General features: G+C 46.8%; 1 protein-coding gene across 3 annotated transcripts in view; it reads right to left on the bottom strand.

Annotated features, from left to right (window-relative positions):
* Positions 1-288: 288 nt before the first annotated feature.
* EMP2 (epithelial membrane protein 2) overlaps positions 289-26,115 on the bottom strand; it is a 48,944-nt gene continuing 23,117 nt past the window's right edge. For all 3 annotated transcript variants that reach the window (XM_027526627.1, XM_027526626.1, XM_027526628.1), the window contains exons 2-5: positions 11,801-11,932; positions 8,666-8,756; positions 4,881-5,027; positions 289-3,796 (exon numbers count right to left, since the gene is read on the bottom strand). In XM_027526627.1, coding sequence (XP_027382428.1) covers positions 3,609-3,796; positions 4,881-5,027; positions 8,666-8,756; positions 11,801-11,878 — 504 coding nt within the window. In that variant the 5' untranslated portion in view covers positions 11,879-11,932 and the 3' untranslated portion in view covers positions 289-3,608. The remainder of the gene's footprint in view (positions 3,797-4,880; positions 5,028-8,665; positions 8,757-11,800; positions 11,933-26,115) is intronic.

Below are 26,115 nucleotides of genomic sequence, written 5' to 3'. Positions count from 1 at the left end.
GCAAGAGTACTGGAGTGGGGTGCCATTGCCTTCTCTGGTGCTAGCCAATCGTTAACCGAGCGTGGGGCCCTTCGAGGTGTGGGGGCTCCTGTGTCACTGTCGGTCATTCATCCAGAAAGCTGGCCCATGAAAGCAGCAGACCGAGTGAGAAACCCTCCCTTGACAAACTTTCAGCCCCTCCCAGGCTGCTGTACAAACCACACGTTAGGACCCTGCCACTCAACGTGGCAGCTTCTCTCTCAGGACATTGGCAGCATTGGGAACACTGGAATCTACTGCTCTGGGCAATTTGGTTTTAAACTTTATTTTTCCATGTACAGTTTCAGATTATACAAAACATAGAAAATGGACTACTTTAAAGGCACATTAAGTAGAAAGTATCTAACTACTCTTAAAATCACATTTGTCCCCAAATCAAGATTCAAACTCAACACCTTTCCCTAGCATCTCCCCATCACCACTGCACCCCACCCCCAATATACAAAACTGTCCAACTTGCTGTATTGTAAGTAATCTTTCAACTATTAGCGAGTTTAGTAATTCCCATCCAGGCAGATTTTAAATGAGGCTGCAGCATCTATTCAAGCTACCGCGTTTAGTGTGCTTACATACAGGCTTGGGGGGTTAGGTTTCTTCATCACCAGTGAATACAGAGCACCCTAGGGCTTCATCCTCTCGATTAGGGATGCGCAGAGACACACAACCCATTGCAGAGAATGTGGGGCAGGGAGGGGGGAAAATGTCTCCAATTTTCCTGTATTCACATATGAATATATACATTCACGCAGAGCAACAAATCAAGCATTCTCCAAACTTATTTGAACAAAGACCCAAAGTAATTTTAATACGAGTAATAAAAATGAGTTAGTCTGTCTTCATTCATAGCCCCTCAATGAAAGAATTACAGTACTTTATAAAAATGTCCTAAAATATGCAAACTACAGTTCCCTCGAATGCAGTTGTCGTCAGTAATACATTTGGTCCTAATATTGCCTCTTGGATGTCTTAGCTCATTGTCTCTGTTGTCCTTGAGTAACTGATCATGAGTGCCAAGTGAGGGCTGAACCTACCGATGGGTAAGAAGGCTTGGGTACTGTCTTGCTCATGCCATCACCGCTTTTCCATCACTCCAGGGCACATCGTGTCGTGGGGGGAAAGGAAGCTCTGTTGCTTCACAAAACCTTGGCATCACAGATGGATGTGGGCTCTGAATGCTATACAGGAATAGTGGAGAGACCGGCCAGGAAAATCCATGGGTCATATCAGATACCACTCCTGGAGACTTTTGGAAAAGGAAATTCATTCATTGCTTGGGGATGAAGCTTTCTGATTTCTGATTCTAAGGGGTTCTGCTTGTTTCCACTGTGGCTATCAGAGAGTTACAGACAAGCCACCCGAGCAGAAAGCTTGGGGGCACTTACACCCACCTTCCTCCGCAAGGTGTATGTAGCATCCCACCAAGCCCAAGGGTGTACCCTGCTCTCCTACCCCAAACAGGACTAATGAGAGTTTTCCACTGAGGCAGGAAGTGGTCATTTGTCCTGCCTCTGGCTCCATGCTCCCCTGCAACTGTGCTGGTGGCCTCTCTGCAGGGAGCGGGGCCCTGTCTCAGGCAGGATGTCCGGATTGGCCTATGTTTTCAGAGCCTTGCACAGTGCTTGGAACACAGCATTTAGTATTCTGCTGAAACCGAATGGAGTGAACGGGTAAATGGAGAGAAAACCTGATCCTGCATGAAAGAGGTATCCATGGAGACCCTGGATGACTTAAACCAGACATTTCCCCAGCTCCACAGGAAGTGGGCTGATGCTTCATTTAGCAGGAGGTCATTTACACGGCACCAGGGCTGACATGCGCAGACAGCTCCCAGGCACACCTCCTGCAGCAGGCTCACAACACAGGAGGGAAAAGGCAGTGAGGGACAAAGGGCTTCTCCCACAGTCGCGTCCTGGGGTCCCCGTGCTGCCCGATCCTCTCAGAGCCCTAACGACTTGGAGTCCCCAGCCGCATTTACCAGGACCCTGGCAGGAGCGTCCCATGAGAGGCACGTCCCATGAGAGGCACCCACTGAAGTGTGAGAACCACAGCAATCTGGGGCCCTCCCGGGGCCTCATTCTCTGTCAGGACCCTGGGCCCCTCCAGGGAAGGAAGGGTTTTCCGGGTGCCAGGTGGACTGCACAGCTCCATCCGCGCCACCTGCCTTGGCTGAGCAGAGCGATATTCAGGCTGATCTAAATCCTCCGGGAGCTTTTAAACGCAGGCAGGCACGGTGCGGGTCCCCTCCCATCCCATGGACCTCTCTTCTGAATCCTTGGTTGTGTTCTCAGCAGCCTTCACTGCTGTTTGTAATTCGTTTCCCTAATCGGTTTTTTAATCTGTCTCCTCCGTCAGACAATGAGCCCCATGAGGAGACAGGCTGTCTGGACACAGTTTCCCCCGTGCCTGGCACAAACACTCTATCACTTATGTGGACAGATGAACGAATGGCGAACGGTCCTCTATGGCTCCAGAAGTGGGGCTTAGTAGAAGTCAGGCAGCCTTAGAAGGCAGGGCAGGAGGAGAAGGGAGAGGCCTTCTGAGTTAGGGTAGGGAGAAAGCTGTATCCTCCCCTCCCCACCCCTCGCCCCAGGGTGTTTGGCTATCAGGATGCAAGCCCTGGGACTGGACTTTGGGTGGTCCAGATGTGAGCAGCTGTGGAAGAGGCAGTGAAGAATGAGCCACTGATGGAGGCCAAGGTTCGGGCTTTCAGTGCAGTCTAGACCCACCTCCCCATCTCCACACGATGAGATCTTTAACATATATGAGGCAGTTCTGCTCACCCAGCCCTGGGACCGCTGTGGTCCTCAATTTTAAGGCACCTGAGCATCACCAAGGAGCTTGTTACAAATGCAGGTTCCCAGGCTCCATCCCCGAAGACTCTGATTCTGTAGGTCTAGGAAGGGACCCGGAGAGCCTGCATTTTACAAGGTGCCTGGGGGATCACGTGTGAGCCTAAATCAGACCCCCAGATTAAAGCTCACCTTCCTGAAGGCAAGCAGGTGACACTGTCAGCAAACGTGGGTGGCACTTTCTGAAGCCAGTCCATGACAGGAGGGTTGGGGCTCTGGTCTGGATGTAGACAGAACACCGGGGGGCCTATACCCGTTTCTCATGTGGAACTTGGCTAAGCATCCAAGGAAGTTTTCTCCAGTACCCGGACCCCCTCTCCCCACCTTCCACCACTAAACACACAGAGATTCAGTACAGGAAGCTGAGGTGAGGGAGCGGGGCTCAGTGTAGCCCAAACCTAGGGGAAGATGCCCCCAAGACCTGGCTTTTTCGGAGTCTTGTCCATCCCATTACATCCCCGTGGTTATCCTGCTGAACACTTGGATTTGAGCATTGCAAGATTTTTGGCTTTGTCATGTTGAGGCTTTCGGATGGGCAGGAGTTCTGAATTCCAGACTTCATAGTCTATTCTCTGATCTCAAGAACATAAAAACTCTTCTTTTGGCTTTTAAAGGAAACAATGTGTTTGCTAGAAAAACCACACACACAAAAAAACTGATTATATACAAAACGGTTATGTGGATTCTGAACCGCGGCGAAAGCCACCCAGCTCCTGGACTCTATTTGCGCTTCCTCAGTATCAGATACATGAGGCCGCTGATGAAGGTGAAAGCAAAGGCCACCCAGGCGAGGATGAAGGAGTAGCCGAAGCTGCCGCCCGAGGTCTGGGCATACAGATCTTCGTTCTTCTCGTGAATGTCTTTGCGCCGGTCTGTGTAAATGGAAGCTGCGATCATGACACACAGGCCTGTTGGAAGAAAGCCAGGGCCCAAATAAATCACAGACCACAGTGTGCAACCGGGGACCCGAGGGGACTGTGGTCAGAGCTGAAGACAAATTTCAGGTTTTATTATTAGCAGGCATTTATTTTAGTCTCTTGGAAAGATTACAACTAGTATTTCATGGCAGAATATTGCCCTGTAGCCATTCAGCTGCCCATTCTTGCTGGCTGAATCCAGTGTCATTTGGACAGCCAGCTACCCAGCCCAGAGGGTCATAACTGCTCCAGGACATGGGTCAGCCAGGCAGGAAGTAGTCTGCTTTGCAGGACACATATGGTCTCTATCGCAGCTACTCATCCTGTCCTGTTTACTTGTTATAGTTTATGGTTCTACATATCCCAGTTCTGGCCACAGAAAATTCTACAGTGAAAATTATTACTGTATTATCCTGAAAAGAGGGAGATGAGAGAGGAGAAAGCATTTTTTGATGCTGTATTTTCCCTTGCTTACTGCTTTAGAAACTCTTGGTGGTGGTGGTTTATTAGGTCAGGATGAATGTCAGGAGCTGCAGCAGCCCTTTTGGGGCCATGAGGAGGCCATCACTGACACTCTGAAGATGACAGCACAGAAGGATGGAAAGAGTGGAGGGTTCCTGATGCTACTGCTGAGCTGCCAGAACAACTCTGGCACCTTCCACCTTCAAGCTATTTGTTATATTAAAAAAGTAAAGTTTTTGTGCCTGAAGTCATTGCAAATTGGATTTCTCTCTTAATCGCAGCTGAAAACATCCTTACTGAACCATCAGCATTCACAGATATTAGTGGTACAATAAGGCTAAGTACCCAGATTTTCCTTGCGGGGAGAGCTATGCCTCTCTCCTCTCTACCAAGGCAGCAACTCCTACTTACCCTACAGATCCTAGCTCAGGCTTCCCATTTTTAGGACACCTTTCCTGACGCTCTAACTAAATCCAAACTCTGAAGTGCAAAAAACATCCCAGCTGCTGACCCCTCCTTTCCAATTCCTCACCTGCCACTCTCCTCCCACCAGAATACTCATGGTTGGCTGCGAAGGGAGTGTTTATTCTGGGAAGCCCGTCATTTCACTTACAAGCCATGAGCTGGATGATGGAGGTTAAAACAAATCTCTCTCCCTGCTTGAGGCGGAAGAGTTGGAGCAAGAAGATCAGAAAGGCGATGCAGCAGAGGATGGTGGACAGGATCATGGTGGCCTGGACCGCCTGCACCGTGGAGAAGTCTGTGGGAAAACGGGCAAGAGTACACGGCTAAGGCCCACAGACCACCTGGGCCCCTGAGGAGCATGGTGACAGCCCCAGCGCAAAGATGGAGCCAAGAGGCCACTCGGCTTCCATTGGCACAGAATGAGCACATGTGCAGCCAGTGAGTCATCCTGACACCCACTCTGTCCACTTGTGCAACTGACCAGATGATCCCCAATGTCCTTATCTGGAAAACGGTGCAAGAACCACCCACTCTGCAGTCTTCCTAGTCTGGGTATTGCCCCCAGATGCCTGGCTCAATGGCAGGTTTTTGTTTTTTTTTTAAGTACAAACCCTCAGATCCTGAAAGATTCTGGATCAAGAGGTTGGAATGAGATGGGTTGGGTGGGGATTGGGGGTCCTGCACCTTATAAAGACCTCAAAAGGGATTCTTAGACATATGGGGCTCACGGGGCTGAGGGACCTTCTGAAAGTGCCCTGTCAATACAAAATACCCTCTAAATATAATAGTGTGAGCCTTGTGGTTGTTATTCAGGAAAAGGAAAGGTGAGGGTCTTTTCATATTAGCCTTAGTGAGCAGGGCATGAAAGTTTGGGGCTTGGCACCGGGAAGTTTTAGGGGACAAAGGAGCTGGTCTTGGGTGGAGGGCACTGCATGTAGGAAAGACACAGGTGAGGCTGTGAAGAGGTCAAGTGCATACACTGGATTCACCTGTGCGGGCCTCAGTTTCCTCACCTGTAACACGGGGACAGTAAGTGATCCACTTCATCAGCAGGGGAAGGTGGAATGCTCGAAGCTGAGTGAGGATTCCAGGCAGTGAGCGCATGCTCGTGCGTGCTCAGTTGCTCATTTGTGTCTGACTCTTTGTGACCCCATGGACTGAAGCCCTCCAGACTCCTCTTTCCATGGGATTCTCCAAGCAAGAATACTGGAGTGGGCTGCCATTTTTTTTTTCTCCAGGGGATATTCCTGATCCAGGAATCGAACCCACATCTCCTCCACTGGCAGGAGGGTCTTTACCAGTGAGCCACCAAGGATGCCAAAGATTCCAGGCAGTGCTGGCAGAAAGGGAGTCATGTATAAGGGCTGGCTGTTACCACCAGGAGGCAACTGGTGAGGGGCACAGTGCCCAAAGCGGCGAAGGAAAACTTAAGGACAGATCTTTTTTTTTTTTTTTCTTTTTTCAGTTTTGCTGGAAACTGACTGAAGGGAAGCATGATTTTTAACTACTTAATCCACTATTTGGGCTTCCCTGGTGGCTCACTGGTAAAGAACCTGCCTGTCAATGCAGGAGATGTGGGTTTGATTCCTGCATGGGGAAGATCCCCTGGAGGAAAAAAAAAAAGTGGCAACTCACTCCAGTATTCTTGCTTGGAGAATCCCATGGACAGAGGAGCCTGGTGGGCTACAGTCCTTGGGGCTGCAAAGAGTGGGACATAACTGAGCGTGCATGCACATGTAGAAAAAAATGAACTGTTTTAAAGCAGGTGTCAGGATGCTTTTTCTATAAAGGCTAGACAGTAAATATTTCAGGCTTTGTGGCTATACAGTCCCTGGTTCATTGTCTTGTTTTATTTGGCTTTTTTCTTGTTTTGGTTTTTTACAACGTATTAAAAATATAAAAAACCACTCTTAGCTTATTGGACTGAATCTGGCTGGTGGTTTGACAACCTGTTATTCTAAAGAAAAATAAAGGAATTCCCTGGTGGTCCAGTGGTTAGGACTCTGCACTTCCACTGCAGGTGGCCTGGGTTTGATCCCTGGTCAGGGAACTAAGACCCCACAAGCTATGCTGTGTGGTCAAAAAAGATTTTTTTAATTAAAAAAATAAAAATGAAAGGGAATAACTGCACACGGGGAAGTGGAACACAAGCGACAGAAGCTGGGAAATGCTGCTTCAGTGCTGCCAGCTGACCACACACCCTGGCAACGGTGAGGCTCCAACAGGGAAGAGGGGCTGTCTCCAGGGTCATGGCTTAGAACGGCAGAGAAACAGACCCAGAGGCGGGGCGGCGGGGATGGCGTCAGGGGCTTAGAGGGCAGGCTTCTGAGCTCGTCATGTCTCAGCTGGACTCCTAACTCCATCACTCACTCCCGACTTTGTGACCTTGGGTTTCTGCCCTGTGCCTCAGTTTCCCCATCCTGAAACAGGGCCAGGAGACCACTTATGGGAAGGACTTAGCCCAGCGCCTCCCAGTAAACCTTCAGGAAATGACGCCTCCTTTTGGTGGTTTTGCTTTTATTATGAATATTGCCATTGTTGCTGATGGAACGGTAAGACTTTACGCCCCAGTGAGCAAGGTCCCTTTCTCCCTAAGTAGGATTCTAAGAAAAAAACAAACACAAAAGCAGGATGCTTGTTAAGTCTGAATATCAGGTAAACAACAACAATTTATTTTAGTGTTAAGTGTGTTCCATGTAATATTTGGTACTGCTGCTGCTGCTGCTGCTGCTGCTAAGTCGCTTCAGTCGTGTCCGACCCTGTGCGACCCCAGAGACAGCAGCCCACCAGGCTCCCCCGTCCCTGGGATTCTCCAGGCAAGAACACTGGAGTGGGTCGCCATTTCCTTCTCCAATGCATGAAAGTGAAAAGTGAAAGTGAAGTCGCTCAGTCGTGTCTGATTGTAGCGACCCCATGGACTGCAGCCCACCAGGCTCCTCTGTCCATGGGATTTTCCAGGCAAGAGTACTGGAGTGGGGTGCCATTGCCTTCTCTGAATATTTGGTACTAAATTATCCTAAATTTTTCATTGTTTATCTGAGATATCAAATTCAACTGGCTGTCCAGTGTTTTATCAGCCAAAGTATCGCTTTTGTCAGTTCTGCAACAGAAAACTGAACCATTCGCTCCACAGGGAAGAAGAGGGCTCGACATGTTTTTAGATGCGATTTTCTGCATTTACAAAACCCTTTATTTTTCTGAGGCTTCCCTGGTGGCTCAATTGGTAAAGAATCCACTTGCAAGGCAGGAGACCCAGGTCTGATCCCTGGGCTGGGAAGATCCTCTGGAGAAGGGAATGGCTACCTGCTCCAGTATCCTTGCCTGGAGAATCCCATGGACAGAGGAGCCTGGTGGGCTACAGTCCATAAGGCTGCAAAGGGTTGGACACAACTGAGCGGCTTTCACTTCACTTCATCTTTCTACTGCAGCTCGTGTGCCGAGGCAGCACGGCAGAGGCATTGCTGTCACCTGCATTGACAGCTGAGGTTATTGAGAGTCTGAGCAGCGCTCAGGTGACCTGCCCCAGGGAAGGTCACACAGCTCTTAAAGGAGCCAGCTTTTGGGTTTCTGCCCACCAAGCTGCTGAGATGTGAGGAAGTGACATAAATGTCTCTGAGCTATTTAGAGGAGTGGGGAGAAGATTCTAGATGAGGGCTGGAGCTGAGAAGGGGTGAGGGAGGGAAGCTCTGCTAGGTCAAGAGAGAAGAGAAGGGTGGGGCCCAGTGTCACTGGGGTTGGTGCCCTCTAGCCTCTGGCTCCCCCTGCTTCCTGTCCTCAGCTTATGCTGACCCTGCTCCCCCAGCCCTGGGCAGCAGCCAGGCCCCTCTGCACAGGCTGAGACGGAAGGAGGCAGTGAGGGGTCAGACCATAGGGAAGCCCTTCTCCCGAGGGGTCTTTTTTCACTCAGTGCTCTCCCATCAGCTTCACACTCACCTTGAACAGAGTCATTGAGTTCCGTACAGTTCGTATTGTTGACACACACTTTCCAGATGTCTGCAAAAAACTCCTCTCCTACCCACCAGGCCTGGAACATGACAGGGAAACACAGGGAAAGGGTGTTTGTTCATTATGAAAACAAAGGCCTATAGGGATTCCCTGGTGGATCAGTGGTAAAGAATCCACCTGAAATGCAGGTCTGATTGCTGGGTCAGGAAGATCCCCTGGAGAAGGAAACATCTACCCACTCTAGTATTCTCGCCTGGAGGTCCCATGGACAGAGGGACCTGGAAGGCTACAGTCTGTGAGGTCGCAAAGAGTCAGACACGACTGAAGTGACTGAACATGCACGCACATGGCCAAAAAATAAATGTTAAAATTTTTTTTTAACTAAATTAAATTTAAAAATTAAGAAAAAAAGAGGTTTGGGGTGGGAGTGTCTGTTTCTAACAGGCTCCCAGGTGATGCCCATGCTGCTGGGGTGCTGACAGGGAAGGTCCAGGCTCTCCCAGGACTTGGGTGAGGAGGCGAGGCTCAGCTGGTGATGATAAGAGCAGATGGTGGTAAATTCCCCCGGGACTGCAGGGGCGAAGCTGGAGGGGAGGACAGAAAGGATATTATCTTGCGGGGGAAGCCTGTTACGAATGAAATAATCAAACAAGAGCCTCCTGCCTTCTGTGCAAATGCTTCTGTTTCTCTCTGTGTTCTTGCTGCTCTTTGCGCCCAGATGACCTTTCTTCTGGGCTTCTCAGGTGGCACTAGTGGTAAAGAATCCACCTGCCAATGCAGGAGACATAAGGGATGTGGGTTCGATCCCTGGGTTGGGAAGATCCCCTGGAGCAGGGCATGGCAACCCACTCCAGTATTCTTGCCTGGAGAATCCCCATGGACAGAGGAGCCTGACGGACTACAATCCATGGGGTCGCAGAGTCAGACAGGACTGAAGCAACTTAGCACACATGCATGTCCTTCCTTCTGCTTTCCATCCACCCAAAGACTGGAATCTCCCCAACCCACCACCATCCATCCAGGCCACAGTTGGTCACTAAGCTCTCACTACGGGCCCCAGTGACACTGCCAAGCTCAATTCCTAACACATAATAAAGACCGAGTGACTCATGGACTGGTAAAAACGCCCACCTGTGTCTTCCCAGTAAGGCCCATGGTAACAGAAACACCTACAGGATAAGCTGGTTCTATGGCTGATGGCTTTTCTGCCCCTAACGTTAGTGTATCCCTTTCACTCTGGGACCTTTGCAGGATCCCAAGGGCTAGATGCAAGAAATAGAAAAAGATTGTAAAAGCACATTCAAACCATTCGGTTCACACAGAGTGGGCCCTTTGGATAATGGTAGGTTCCCAAGGCTTTAACAATGTGGCCCCTGCCCTGGTCATGACAGCTCTTCCAGAACCCGCAGGAACCCCAACCCAAACTCAATCATTCATCTCCCTTAGGGCATCTAGAACCAGGGGCCTCTGGGATGCTTCAAATCCCAGCTCTGCCACTTCCTGTCCCGTAAATTCCAGCAGACGCCCTAACTGCCCTAAGGCCCAGGTCTCTCATCATAAAATGTGCCAGGAGAGGAAGGATCTCGTAGACTTGAGATGACATCACAGGAGATGATCAAAGGGCCGAGCGTAGGAGCTCCAGAGTTAGCAGCCTCTAAGTGACAGGTCTTATCCTGGTCCGTGTTGCTATTATTTTGATGATGCATTGACAGGAGTCAATTATATGATTATATGCAGACTGACGTGGAGGCCACTTGTACAATGCCCTTTCTGGCTTTCTGAGCAGAGTTTCTGACTCTAAATATGTCCACAGTCTGAAGCCATCAGAACTGAAGCCAGGCCTTTGGATCAGGATGTGGGCCATAGGGAACATCTGGTTAAAAGCTTCATTTTTCTGCCAGGGGGGATGTTAATCTATGCCAATATGTTATTTATCAAATGCACCCCTGCCATATGGATACTCAAAGAAAAAAATTAAACTTTTCATGGGTACGTAGTCAGAGTGGGGAGTGTTCCACTCTGCTGGGAAGGGCATGCTCAGGTAGGCTTGCAACAAGAATCCTGTTGGTAAGGAGATGTCAGAGGCAAGAGGGGAAAAGGTTATCTGGGATGGGTCACCTGCGGGATCTAGGGCAATGGTCCTCAAGCAAGGGTGACTTTGCTTCCCAGGGACATTTGGCAATGTCTGAAGACATTTTGGGGTGTCACGACTAGGGGAAGGAGTGCTGCTGGAGACCAGGGATGCTGCTAAACACCCTATGTTGTGCGAAGCACCCACAACAAAGAAAGTTGTTGTTCAGTCACTAAGTCATGTCCTACTTTTTCCAGCCCCTTGGACTGCAGCAAGCCAGGCCCCCCTGCCCCCTTCACTGTCTGCCGGAGCTTGCTCAAAATCAGGTCCATTGGGTTGGTGATGTTGTCTAACCATTTTGTCCTCTACCTCCCCCTTCTTCTGCCTTCAATCTTTCCCAGCAACAGGGTCTTTTCCAAAGAGTAGGTTCTTTGTATCAGGTGGCCAAAGTATTGAAGTTTCAGCTTCAGCATCAGCCCTTCCAATGAATATTCAGGGTCGATTTCATTTAGGATTGACTGGTTTGATCTTCTTGGTGTCCCAAAATAACAACAGTGCTGAGAAAATGACCTGAGGAGAGCTGAATTTAAGCCACATCTGCAAAGGGCTTCCTACAGCTAAGGCATCTGTCAGGGACTCAGAGATGAGTGGAACAAGGTCCCTGCCCATCCAGACTTATATATGGGATGCTTCAAACTCCCACACTTCAGCCAAGAGTCCTCATGCCTGGGATGAGGAGATAGGTGTTCCTTGGTAAGGTGTGAAGTGAAAGTTGCTCAGTCGTGGCTGACTTTTATAGTCCAGGGAATTCTCCAGGCCAGAATACTGGAGTGGGTAGCCTTTTACTTTCCTTCTCCAGGGGATCTTCCCAACCCAGGGATCGAACCCAGGTCTCCCACATTGCAGGCGGATTCTTTACCAGCTGAGCCACCAGGGAAGCCCTTGGTAGGGAGGATAACCCCAAATTATAATCACCTTGTGGGAGTTCTCAACTCTGCTTCTATTGACTCTAGGATCCAGTTCTGGGACAGTCAGAAGGAAAGGGAACTTACATTGTCGATGGTGGCGACGAAGAGCAAGGCCGCAGACGTGATGTGGAAGACGATGATGAAGGCCAGAAGCACCAACATTTTCACAGGGCACCGGGGGGCGCAGAGCAGCGTTTAAAGCCCAGAGGAGACGTGCTTAACAGGTTGAAAGAAATTCAAATTTGTCAGTGACAAAGCACTAGGAAAGTGAAAAATTAAACTTTCATGGGATTTTAGAAAAGCTTAAACAGCTCTTCCCATCTTTCCTTTGCCTGGAGACTTCACTGGACAAAGTGTGGCATGAAGAGCTGCTCTCTTTTGCATCCAGAGGCCAGACATTCCTCACGGAGGAGGAGGAGTGAGGACCAATTACAATCCCTAATTCAGAAGAGCACTGCAGTCTTCAAAGCAGCACACCGTGGGCACCAGGGCAGGAAGGAGCGCTCTGAGTGTGCTAAAATACTGTTTCCGATCCCCCACCCACCAAGCAACGCCGTGGGGGCTTCACAGCACCAGAGTAAGCCCACTGTCTCAGTATTCATTATCACAGTTCCTGCTGCCTTGCCGTGTAACAAAGCAAAAGTGATCAACTAAGGAAACATTTCCTAATGATCTATTTATAAAATTAATCCCAATGTAAGTTGGTGCAGTCACTGTGGGAAACGGTATGGAGGGTCCTTAAAAAGCTAGAGTTGCCACGTGATCCAGCAAGCCCATTCCTGGGCACACGTCTTTGTATCAAAGAGATCCAAAGAGGAGAGCAAAGAAAGAAAACATTCAAAAGAATGCTGTGGATATCAAAGGACAAAAAGCAACGCTTGGGAAAACGGATGAAGTCTTTGAATTTGTAAAAAAATGACCATCATCTTGGTCAAACAACACGAAGATGTCAAGTAAAAATGTCACATCAACTAATCCAGTTGAACGAGTGAATGCTACCAACCCTCCAAATCAATACATGATTCATTCGTCTTTCACTCCAATCATTTGTGACCAGTTACCACTGCTAAAATTTTGTAGAACATAAAATTAATTTTTAGTTTCACTTTTAAAAACACAGTCCAAATCAGACCTTGTTTTCACTATTTTATGATATTACAGCACCAGTTTTCAGTGGGTTGATTTTATTTTTTTAACCCTCTCCTTGTCTCCCTCCAAATACCCCATCCCCAGCCACACACACATCGTGTTCTGAACCATTTGAGAGTAGGTTGCCTATGCCATCTCTTTGAGAGAGATAAGCTTCATCTAAATTATTTCATCTGATTGATGACTGTCATTTATAAATTTAGTGCTACTTCTATTTTGGGTATTACTTTGGAAAAGATGTATGACTTCATAACACACTCTAACGTATTGTCTATAGATTATAAGATAAAGTCAAGAATGTATCTGTTGATACTTTTTGAGTGGACCTGTCTTTATACTTAGAAACATCTCTTAATACAAGGCTTCTCTGGTGGCTCAGGTGGTAAAGAATCTGTCTGCAATGCAGGAGATGTGTGTTCGATCCCTGCACTGGGGAGATCCCCTGGAGAAGGAAATGGCAACCCACTCCAGTATCCATGGGATTGCAAAAAGTTGGACACGACTGAGCGACTCTCACTCACTCACTCTGTCTATGCCATACTTTATGTCTAAATATTTCAGTGTGCATCTCTGAAATAACAAGGCCATCACTATACATAATCACAGCATGATAACCCCCCAAATTTTACATTATATAGTACTTTTATCTTATCTACAGTCCATATTCAAATCTATCCAATAATCTCAGTAATGGCCTTAGCTATGTTTTTAGTCCAGGCCAAATCCAAGATAATGTGTTACATTTTGTTGTCATATCTCTTTATGGTTCCTCAGCCTTTCTTGGCCTTCCTAGCACTGATATTAGAGTACTGACCATTTATTTTGTAGAAAGTCTCTTTTTTATTTTTTCTAGAGGCATCAGTTCAGTTCAGTTCAGTCGCTCAGTCATGTCCGACTCTTTGCAACCCCATGAACTGCAGCATACCAGGCCTCCCTGTCCATCACCAACTCCTGGAGTCCACCCAAACCCATGTCCATTGAGTTGGTGATGCCATCCAACCATCTCATCCTCTGTCGTCCCCTTCTCCTCCTGCCCTCAATCTTTCCCAGCATCAGGGTCTTTTCCAATGAGTCAGCTCTTCACATCAGGTGACCAAAGTACTGGAGTTTCAGTTTCAGCGTCAGTCCTTCCAATGAACACCCAGGACTGATCTCCTTTAGGATGGACTGGTTGGATTTCCTTGCAGTCCAAGGGACTCTCAAGAGTCTTCTCCAACACCACAGGTCAAAAGCATCAATTCTTCTGTGCTCAGTTTCTTTATAGTCTAGAGGCATAGAATTTATTGAAACTTAAACAAGAATTTAAATATATTTCTTTTTAAAATTGATGTATAGTTGATTCACAATATTATTTGAGTTTCAAGTATGCAACACAGTGACTTGATATTTTTAGAGATTATAGTCCATTTAAAGTTATAAAATACTGGCTGTATTCCCTGAGCTGTATAATATATCCTTGCAGCATATTTATTTACTATAATTAAATTTATTTATTTTTAACTGAAGGATAATTGCTCTATAATATTGTGTTGGTTTCTGCTAAACATCAACATGAATCAGCCATAGCATTTCATGGCAAATATTTCATGGCAAATAGATGGGGAAACAATGGAAATAGTGACAGAGTTGATTTTCTTGGGCTCCAAAATCACTGCAGATGGTGACTGCAGCCATGAAATTAAAAGACCCTTGCTCCTTGGAAGAAAAGCTATGACCAAACTAGACAGCATATTAAAAAGCAGAGACATTACTCTGGACAAAGGTCCATCTAGTCAAAGCTATGGTTTTTCCAGTAGTCATGTATGGATGTGAGAGTTGGACTATAAAGAAAGCTGAGCACCAAAGAACTGATGCTTTTGAACTGTGGTGTTGGAGAAGACTCTTGAGAGTCCCTTGGACTGCAAGGAGATCCAACCAGTCCATCCTAAAGGAGATCAGTCCTGAATATTCATTGGAAGGACTGATGCTGAAACTGAAACTCGAATACTTTGGCCACCTGATGCAAAGAACTGACTCATTGGGAAAGACCCTGATGCTGGGAAATAATGAAGGCAGGAGGAGAAGGGGACGACAGAGTATGAGATAGTTGGATGGCATCAACAACTCGATGGACATGAGTTTGAGCAAGCTCCAGGAGTTGGTGATGGACAGGGAGGCCTGGCGTGCTGCAGTCCATGGGGTCGCAAAGAGCTGGATAGAACTGAGAAACTGAACTGAACCCATGTCCTCTCCTTCTTGAATGTCCCTATTACCTCTCTCCCCATCCCACCCCTCTAGGTTGTTACAGAGCCCTGGTTTGAATTTCCTGAGTCACACAGCAAATTCCCATTGGCTATCTACTTTACATAGGGTAATATATATGTTTCCATGTTACTCTCTCCATACATTCCACCCTCTCCTTCCTCCCCTCCCGCCCCCCGCCCCCGTGTCTATAAGTCTCTTCTCTATGTCTGTGTGTCCATTCAATTCAGTTCAGTTCAGTCGCTCAGTCATGTCTGACTCTTTGTGACCCCATTACTGCCCTGCAAATAGGTTCATCAGTACATGAAAGTCTCCGTTTTTAAATGCTTCCTAATGATTAGATTCAGGGTGGGTTCTTTTGGCAAGAATATTACACACTCATGTGACCGTGGTGTGTTCCACCAGGAGGCATAGGATGTCAGGCTGTCCATTATTGGTGATGCTAACTTTGATCAAGAGGTTCAGGGTCACCAGATTTCTCCATTGTGCACTTTTCCTTTGTAATTAAAAAGTAACTTCTGGGGAGGTATTTTTTAAACTGTGATAAAATGCACATGACATTTAGTACATTCACAAGGTTGTACATCCACCACCACTGTCTCCTTCCAGAACACTTCCTCTCCTTGAAAGGAAACCTTGTACCCATTAAGGAGACACTCCCATTCCTCCCTCCACTCGGCCCCCAGCAACCATTAACCTGCTTTCTGCCTATGGATTGGCTGATTCTGGATATTTCATAAAAAATGAAACAACACAAGATTTGCCCTTTTGCATCTGGCTTCTTTCATTTGGTAGTATTTTCTGGGTTCATCCCTGTTGTAGCACATGTAGGGAGATATTTTGGGTCGACCTTAAGATCCAGTCTTTCATTAAAATGTCACCCCAATAGTTTGAGCATCCACTGATATTTCTGAAGTAGAATCACTTAAAATGGGCTGTTTTTGGATAAATACCATATGATATCACTTATATGTGGAATCTAAAGGACAATGCAAATGAACAGATCTACAAAAAAGAAACAGACTCACGGACATAGAGAACAACCTTGCGGTTGCCAAGGGGTGGGGAGGGAACGATTGGGAGTTTGGGGTTGGCAGATGCACACTATTGTATGTAGAATGGATGAACAACAAGGTCCTGCTGGATAACACAGCGAACTATATCCAGTATCCTGTGATACACCATGATGGAAAAGACGATGAAATACATAAATATATATAACTGAATCACTTTGCTGGATAGCAGAAATTAACACATTGTAAATCAGTCCATGGGGTCGCTAAGAGTCAGACACGACTGAGCGACTTCACTTTCACTTTTCACTTTCTTGCATTGGAGAAGGAAATGGCAACCCACTCCAGTGTTCTTGCCTGGAGAATCCCAGGGACGGGGGAGCCTGGGTGGGCTGCCGTCTTTGGGGTCGCACAGAGTCGGACACGACTGAAGCAACTTAGCAGCAGCAGCAGCAAATCAATTATACTTCAATAACATTTTTTAAAAAGAATAAAACAGCCTTTTTCTGACACTAACTCTCCCACTTAGAGAGCTGCACTGCACAAAACCCTCCACCCTTTCTCTGCTCACTCTCACTCACAGGATGCATTATTCCCTCATGACCAAGGCTCGTGAGCTCACACCAGGGCCAGCCGCTCTCTGAGACCCAAGACTCATGAACAGTGATCCAGGAGCCAAGTTCCCAGCCGCCATTCTGTGTATGCATCATCATTCGAAAGAACACAGTGAACCAGCTCACGAATTCTTCCAATTCTTTCAAAAAGGGCAAATTCCCCTTTGTCCAGGCTTGCGTCATTCTTAGCTGCCATCCTATGCTGCCTTTAAATAGATGCATTTCTGATTCTCACAAAAAAAGGGGCATTACCACACTGAATGCCACGTTCCTTCAATATCAGCTGGAAGGCCAAAATGTCAGCATCACAAGCAGCGCCAGTAATTCCAAGGTGATAATAGCTTTACATATAGTTCAGCTCAGATGGCATAAATACATAAGGACACATAACTAAACCTTTCTGGAACAGGAAAGAAAGACTTTAACTCTTTCCTAAAGTGTGGAATTCAAATGTTATAGGGCAAGACTTTGGATGGTGCATTGACATGGCATTACATAACAGTGAACCACATAGTAAGAAAGTCCCCATTCTAATCCTTCCAAGCCCATCAAGGAAAAAGACGCGGCTTGGTGCTGGACCGTCTCTGTGGTGGTGGTTTAGTCACTAAGTCATGTCCAACTCTTGTAATCCCATGAACTGTAGCCTGCCAGGTTCCTCTGTCCATGGGATTTTCCAGGCAAGAATAATGGAGTGGGTTGCCATTTCCTTCTCAGGGAATCATCCCAACCCAGGGATCAAACCTGGGTCTCCCGCACTGCAGGCAGATTCTTTACCAACTAAGCTACCAGGGGTAAGCCTATCTCTAACACTTAGCAATTTCCCTTTAAACACAAAGAAAAAGCAGACCTTTGGATTGGCCACAGTGCATAGCTAGAATTTAACAATGTTTTTAGATTTTATTAGGTTTATTTTTAAAGTTCTTTCTTTTTATAAGAAGTAAAGATGGAGAAGCTCTATACAGTCAGCAAAAACAAGACCTGGAGCTGACTGTGGCTCAGATCATGAACTCCTTATTGCCAAATTCAGACTTAAATTGAAGAAAGTAGGGAAAACCACTAGACCATTCAGGTATGACCTAAATCAAATTCCTTATGATTATACAGTAGAAACAAGAAATAGATTTAAGGGACTAGACCGGATAGAGTGCCTGATGAACTATGGACAGAGGTTCGTGACATTGTACAGGAGACAGGGATCAAGACCATCCCCATGGAAAAGAAATGCAAAAAAGCAAAATGGCTGTCTGGGGAGGCCTTACAAATAGCTGTGAAAAGAAGGGAAGCAAAAAGCAAAGGAGAAAAGGAAAGATATAAGCATCTGAATACAGAGTTCCAAAGAATAGCAAGGAGAGATAAGAAAGCCTTCCTCAGCGATCAATGCAAAGAAATAGAGGAAAACAATAGAATGGGAAAGACTAGAGATCTCTTCAAGAAAATTAGAGATACCAAGGGAACATTTCATGCAAAGATGGGCTCGATAAAGGACAAAAATGGTATGGACCTAACAGAAGCAGAAGATATTAAGAAGAGGTGGCAAGAATACACAGAAGAACTGTACAAAAAAGATCTTCACGACCCAGGTAATCACGATGGTGTGATCACTCACCTAGAGCCAGACATCCTGGAATGTGAAGTCAAGTGGGCCTTAGAAAGCATCACAACAAACAAAGCTAGTAGAGGTGATGAAATTCCAGTGAAGCTATTTCAAATCCTGAAAGATGATGCTGTGAAAATGCTGCACTCAATATGCCAGCACATTTGGAAAACTCAGCAGTGGCCACAGGACTGGAAGAGGTCAGTTTTCATTCCAATCCCAAAGAAAGGCAATGCCAAAAAATGCTCAAACTACCATACAATTGCACTCATCTCACATGCTAGTATGGAGAAGGCAATGGCACCCCACTCCAGTACTCTTGCCTGGAAAATCCCAGGGACAGAGGAGCCTGGTAGGCTGCAGTCCATGGGGTCGTGAAGAGTCGGACACGACTGAGCGACTTCACTTTCACTTTTCACTTTCATGCATTGGAGAAGGAAATGGCAACCCACTCCAGTGTTCTTGCCTGGAGAATCCCAGGGACGGGGGAGCCTGGGGGGCTGCCGTCTCTGGGGTCGCACAGAGTTGGACACGACTGAAGCAACTTAGCAGCAGCAGCAGCACATGCTAGTAAAGTAATGCTCAAAATTCTCCAAGCCAGGCTTCAGCAATACATGAACCATGAACTTCCAGATGTTCAAGCTGGTTTTAGGAAAGGCAGAGGAACCAGAGATCATATTGCCAACATCCGCTGGATCATCAGAAAAGCAAGAGAGTTCCAGAAAAACATCTATTTCTGCTTTATTGACTATGCCAAAGCCTTTGACTGTGTGAATCACAATAAACTGTGGAAAATTCTGAAAGAGATGGGAATACCAGACCACCTGATCTGCCTCTTGAGAAACCTGTATGCAGATCAGGAGGCAACAGTTAGAACTGGACATGGAACAACAGACTGGTTCCAAATAGGAAAAGGAGTACGTCAAGGCTGTATATTGTCACCCTGCTTATTTAACTTCTATGCAGAGTACATCATGAGAAACGCTGGGCTGGAAGAAGCACAAGCTGGAATCAAGATTGCTGGGAGAAATATCAATAACCTCAGATATGCAGATGACACCACCCTTATGGCAGAAAGTGAAGAGGAACTAAAAAGCCTCTTGATGAAGGTGAAAGAGGAGAGTGAAAAAGTTGGATTAAAGCTCAACATTCAGAAAACGAATATCACGGCATCTGGTCCCATCACTTCATGGGAAATAGATGGGGAAACAGTGGAAACAGTGTCAGACTTTCCTTTTTTGGGGCTCCAAAATCACTGCAGATGGTGACTGCAGCCATGAAATGAAAAGACACTTACTCCTTGGAAGGAAAGTTATGACCAACCTAGATAGCATATTAAAAAGCAGAGCTGTTACTTTGCCAAGAAAGGTCTGTCTAGTCAAGGCTATGGTTTTTCCAGTGGTCATGTATGGATTGTGAAGAAAGCTGAGTGCTGAAGAATTGATGCTTTTGAACTGTGGTGTTGGAGAAGACTCTTGAGAGTCCCTTGGACTGCAAGGAGATCCAACCAGTCCATCCTAACGGAGATCAGTCCTGGGTGTTCTTTGGAAGGACTGATGCTAAAGCTGAAACTCCAATACTTTGGGCACCTCATGCAAAGAGTTGACTCATTGGAAAAGACTCTGATGCTGGGAGGGATTGGGGGCAGGAGGAGAAGGGGACGACAGAGAATGAGATGGCTGGATGGCATCACTGACTCGATGGACATGAGTTTGAGTGAACTCTGGGAGTTGGTGATGGACAGGGAGGCCTGGTGTGCTGCAATTCATGGGGTCACAAAAAGTCGGACACGACTGAGGGACTGAACTGAACTGAACTGAATAGCATATATAGTAGTGATAGAAAGTGACCTTTTAAAACAACTTTACTGAAGTTTTAGTGAATCATTTAAGAAAAATTATGGGGGCAAATGGATACATGTATATCTATGGCTGAGTCTCTTCGCTGTCCACCTAACATTGTCAGTCACAACACTGTCTATCGGCTATATCCCAACACAAAATTAAAAAGTTTAAAAAAAAGTTTTTTAAGAAAAATATTGTGTAGATAAAAGGGCAGGTGGTCTTCAATGTTAGCAAAAATCCTGAAGGTGGTTCTCAAGTGCCTAGTGTCTGAGAAGCACTGCTTTAACACCTGGAAGTGATTTCAGCTGTAATTCCAGACATTAGGAGTAAGCTCCTACAGAGAAGAGCAAGTTTTTACAAGAGGTTAAGTAAGGTCTTGAGACCAGTGTAAGAGAAAAGTCTAGGGGCATACAATGGTGGCTACTGATTGGCTTGAACAGTTAAGAGTCCAGGAAAATTAGGGAGAAGAGAAGTAAATGTCACCTACTTAGTTCTCCCCCATGATGGTGTCTGGAATTCAGATCCCCAGTGAAAAACAAAACGGGGTAAATCAATGACAAAACTTTCAGACCTAAGGCACGGCTTGGTAACCTCACCAGACCCTTTGGAGGCAACTATTCATACCTAGAGAAAAACCCATCAACCATGAACAGAGACTAAAAAACGACCCTCTGCTCTTACATCTCTATACCAAAATAAGTCCCCCTTCACCACTAGCCCTGACTGAGTCTTCAAGTTCCTTTCCTTTAAGGACACACTCTCCCAGTTTCCTGTGTATCCTTCCAGAAATATTTGTTAGGTGGGAACGCTTATTCCCCACTCCTCTGGTTTCCAGTGTGGAGGGAGCTGCACCAGGGCAACACTCTTGGCCTCAGGTCCCGCCCCCACTCACTCCTTTGATTCTGATTGGAGGGTACATCAGTGTCCCCTTTCCTGGATTGGTGGAGCTCAGCTACTGACAGGCTCCCTCACAAGGCTTTTTCTTTGTCCTTCCCCACACCTCCTCCCTAGATAATAAGTGGGTATGTCTGTCTCCCAGAGCCCCAGTTTCCCTTGGCTTCGGGGTCCAGGGCTCGGGGCGGGGAGGGGGGCAGGGGGGCAGGGTTGTGGAACTGAGAACCCATCATCCAACCTCATTTTTCCTCCCTTGATAATATCCCTGGAGATCATTTTTTTTCCCGCATATGAGTCCACCTCATTCTTGCAGTGGTTGCCTGGGGTTTTGTTGGGCGGTGATGCCAACATCTACTCCACTGGTTCCCCAATGATGGCTATTTAGGGCATTTCCAGACTTTTTGCTACTCCAAACGACACTGCCGTGAATATCCTTGTACTTACTTCTTGGCGTGCTTGCGTTACTGTTTCCGAGGGTCAGATTCTTAGAAGTAGGGGTGTTAGGTCAAAGGAAAGTACATTTATTTTACTTTTAATTTTCAATTCAATTCAAATTTAATTTACTGCAAGCATTACTGGACACTGTGCCAGCCTTGATCTTTAGAGGGTCTTCAAGGAGTATAAAGTACGGGACTAACTGTTCCATGAGGACCGTGTGGGTGGACAAGCTTTTTTTGAGTTAATAACATCCCTCAATTCCCCTGGAAGCATAATTCTGGCCTATACAGACCAGCCTCGGCCATATCCACAGCTTTCCCTCCCATGTTTCACTCCTGCTCTGTGTCTCATGGACCCTCTCTGGAGACAACTGAAGGACAGCTCCATGGGCTAGATGTTGGATGAGGGTTGGCCCACCAAACCCAGGGTGGCATCAAATTAATCTTTGCCATTCACAGAAATTTATTTTCCTTTCCAAAAACATCATACTGAATGCTGATCCCTCTTGCCTCCCCTTGTCCTTGTGGGCTTCAGAGCTCGGTCAGCCAGGTCTGGTCTCAGTCCCTTGGAGCAGGGCTCCCTTCCACCATCAGCTGGCTCTCTCTCACACTGTTCAGGTCTCAAGCCAAGCATCCTCTCCCCAGGATCCTGGATCCTGATCACCCAGTAGCCACACCCCTCCAGTATCTATCCCCTTGGTATCCATCCCATCCCCCTGGCTTATTTTCTTTCCTTTTTTAAATTTTTTAAATTATGAAAATATGATAACACATTTACAGGAGACCTGAAAATACAGAACAAAGTTACATATAGTTCCACTATATATTTGTTTGTTCTAAGTAGATAAATTAAGATTTTTAGTTGGAGTTTCAATATCGAACTCTCAGAAATTAATTGAATGAATGTACAGAGAAGTTGAAGAATCTTGTGGACCTGAAAAGCATTACGAACCAATTCAACATTAAGATATATGCAATTTTCTTCGGAGGATCTTCACTGTCTGAAAGTATCTTATTTGTTCACTCGATTGTTATCCATTGCCCCTTGTTCCCTGCTGTGCTCAGTGCACAGAAAGCTATTTGCTGTCATTTCTAGGAATGTAGAACTATATAAAAGCCCTGGAAAAACTCAAAGCCGTGGGTCCAGAGGCAGGAATTGCGGCCAGAAAGGGCTGTAACACACTGAGATCCCAAGGCAAGGCAGAGGCAGGAGCAGAACTAGGGAGTGTCCTGGCCCCAACTCCAACTGCCCTTCTGGCCTCAGTGCGAGACCCCTCAGAAAGCGGCCAGCAGTCTCTCAATGGTCAAAGACTATTTCCCCAAAGCCTCTGCCATTTCCAAGCACAAATTTCACCAAGCAGTCCGAAAGATGTTGCTTCTCCTTTTATGATTTCTTCAGGGATTGAGCAGGACAGTCTAGGGGCTACCTGGGTCAGGGCGTGTACCTGTCTGAAAGTGAAAGTGAAGTTGCTCAATCGTGTCTGACCCTTCGTGACTCCATGGACTGTAGCCTACCAGGCTCCTCCATCCATGAGATTTCCCAGGCAAGAGTACCAGAGTGGGTTGGGTTGCCATTTTCTTTTCCAGGGGATCTTCCCGACCCAGGGATGGAACCCTGGCCTCTCCTGCACTGCAGGCAGGCAGACGCTTTACCCTCTGAGCCAGTCTAAATGTAAAGGCAGACGTACAGTTGGGAGACTGTACTAGTTGAGTTTCTCAGGTTCCTGTCTAGAAATCAAAGTCCCAATATTTGCCGAACTTCTCTTTTAAAAATATGTTTTGATCTACATAATGTGATAATTAAGGGGGGAGGATAATAGAACCCAGGGCATATAATGAAAACCACAGTCTCTGCCCCTGCCCCAGTCCTGATCCCCGGAAGCAATCACTTCTAACCTTTTCAGCTGTTTCTTTTCCCAACAGTTCCATATGTCCAAACAATATTCATACACTTCTCTTTCCTGATTCATCTATTACAGACAATACAGACTTCCTGAGTTGTTTCATCATCATCATCCTCCTACTCCACCATCCCAATACAGTCTTGTGCGAGCGGGCTAAGTCACTTCAGTTGTGTCCAACTCTTTGCTACCCCATGGACTGTAGCCCTCCAGGCTCTTCTGTCCATAGGAATTTTCCAGGCAAGAGTACTGGAGTGGGTTGCCATGCCCTCCTCCAGGGGATCTTCCCAACCCAGGGATCAAACCTGCGTTTCTATGTCTCCTGCTTTGGCAGGCGGGTTCTTTACCACCAGCGCCACTTGGGAAGCCAGTCTTTCCATACACCAGTAATTCTCATTTATGCTATGACCATGTAAACGTCATACATTGCAGAGCCAAGTAATGTACTATGCACCTTTTTCTTCTTTTCCCGAGCATTACTAATTGTCTTTTCCCTGCTCCCTCTGTGGCTCCATCTATGTCCCCCATTTCTTCAGTTCTTGTAAACTTCTCATCACTCCTAGACGTCTGCTGCAGAACCCCAGACGCAAAGTAATGCAGGGTTTCAGTTAAGGGCCTGTGATTTGACTCCTCCTTTGCAGGATACTATCTCCAGCAGTCCCTCTCTCCCAGCTCTGTCCTCCTCTGCTCTCCGTCAGGTGCAGCCTCGGCAGCTTTCACCGTCACAGGACAGAGACCAGAAAATCCTCTCCTGTGTCCAGGGCACAGGATGCCAGCATCAAGCTGTGTAGGAGATAAAGCCCCCTGGGGAGGGGGTGGTGCCCAGAGGGGCATCCCACACGAAATGAGACTCCTCATGATTAAAGGTCAAGTTGCAGTTTACAATGCGTATCTTGCGTTGGATCTCTGGGTCAACCCTCTGAAGGTGGCAGAGCAAGGTGTCATTATCCCCATCTGACAGATGAAAGACTGAGGCTCACAAAGGCGTCACACGATTCGCCAGAGTTCACAGACTCTAACCCCTCTTTTTCCAGCTCCAAATCTGGGACGTTCGCCCTGCCACCCGCTTTCCTGTCTCCCGCGCTTCAGGCTTAATGAAAACACAGGCAGCGCCAAGTCATCTGTTTTAAAACATTAATTTCCTTGGCTGTATTGGATCTTTGTTGTGGTACGTGGGCTTCTCTCTAGCTGCAGCGTGAGGGCTGAGCAGTTGCAGTGCACAGGCTTAGTTGCCCCATGGCCCGTAGGGTCTTAGTTCCCTGGCCAAGAATTGAACCCACATCCCCTGCGCTGGATGGCAGATTCTTAACCACTGGCACCAGGGAAGTCCCCCAGGTCATCTTGGTATCCCTCCTTTTGGCTGGATTTCCCACAACCTCTGTATGAGGCAGGAGGGATTTTGGAAGGTAGTGTCTCTCTGCCCTGGCCATCAGCTAAAGTTGAGATGTGACTGTGCTAATCAAGAGAGGGCTTGATTAAAAACCATGCTTAAGTTGTCATTTGTACTAAAAATAGAGTTTCTTGCACTCTTAATCCTATTACTTCTTCAGCCCAGCTGAAGTGTGTGTTGTCTTTATTGATCTACTCTGAGATTGGTTTGGACTTTGGATAGAGCTTTTCCTTGAAGGGAATTTATTCAGACACAAGAGAATGGAGTCCGTTCTGTTCTCTAAATTTATCACAGTGTGCCCCCTTCCTACCCAGAAACTCAGGTGGGATATCTCACCTGGATCCCCCACCTTGATTTAGGTGCTGTGTAGGAATCATGGTAAAGTAAGTTCAGACTGAAGGCCTAACTACTCCCCATTCTACAAAATAGCCATAAAAATAATCACATAAAATAATAGAGAACACAAGATCCTAGAACTTCACATTTTTTTAAGGAAAAAGAATCAGGAGCTGGAATAGAAAGAGCAGCAAATGTGCTTCTTTGAGCAGGAGTGAGCGTCCTCTGGGCATCATCCTGGAACAAGGGGAGTGGAGGGGAGGGGCGCCGGGAGCGGGGGTGGGCCCTGGGGGTTCTGCCCCAGCACGCAGTGTGCGTGGGTCAGCGAATTTCAAGCTCTAGAGGCTGACGGTTTAAAAAGAAAAAAGGCTGATGGTTTGGGATAAGGGACGGTACTCCCAGAAATGTCCCTCCAGACCTCAGATAGCAACCAGGATACACCAAGAACTGGCAACTCCTCAATGCTTCCTAAGCAGAGGTGCCCTCCTGCTACACCTTGGACCCGGCTTTGCTTGAAATGTGTTTGGGTCTGTGTGTGTGTCTTCTGTCTCTATGTGTGTGTCTGTGTGTGTGTGTGTGTGTGTGTCTGTATTTGTGTCTGTGCATGTGTATTTGTGTGTATGTCTCTGTGTATAGGTGTCTGTGCGTGTGTCTGTGTATTTGTCTGTGTCTGTGTATGTGTGTCTGTGTGTGCATCTGTGTGTGTCTATGTGTATGTCTCTGTGTGTATGTTTCTGTATATGTGTCTGTGTATCTGTCTGTGTGTGTGTGTCCATGTGTGTGTTTATGTGGTTCTGTGTCTCTGTGTCTGCGCCTCTGTGTGTCTCTGTCTCTGTGTGTGTGTCTGTGTGTGTGTTTATGTGGTTCTGTGCGTCTCTGTGTGTGTCTCTGTGTATTTGTGTCTGTCTCTGTGTGTGTGTCTGTGTGTGTTTATGTGCCTCTGTGTGTCTCTGTGTCTGTCTGCGTCTCTGTGTGTGTGCTGCACG

This window comes from Bos indicus x Bos taurus, chromosome 25, assembly GCF_003369695.1.
Source record: "Bos indicus x Bos taurus breed Angus x Brahman F1 hybrid chromosome 25, Bos_hybrid_MaternalHap_v2.0, whole genome shotgun sequence".
NCBI classification, from domain to species: Eukaryota; Metazoa; Chordata; class Mammalia; order Artiodactyla; family Bovidae; genus Bos; species Bos indicus x Bos taurus.
This window is presented reverse-complemented; position numbering and strand designations above follow the sequence as displayed.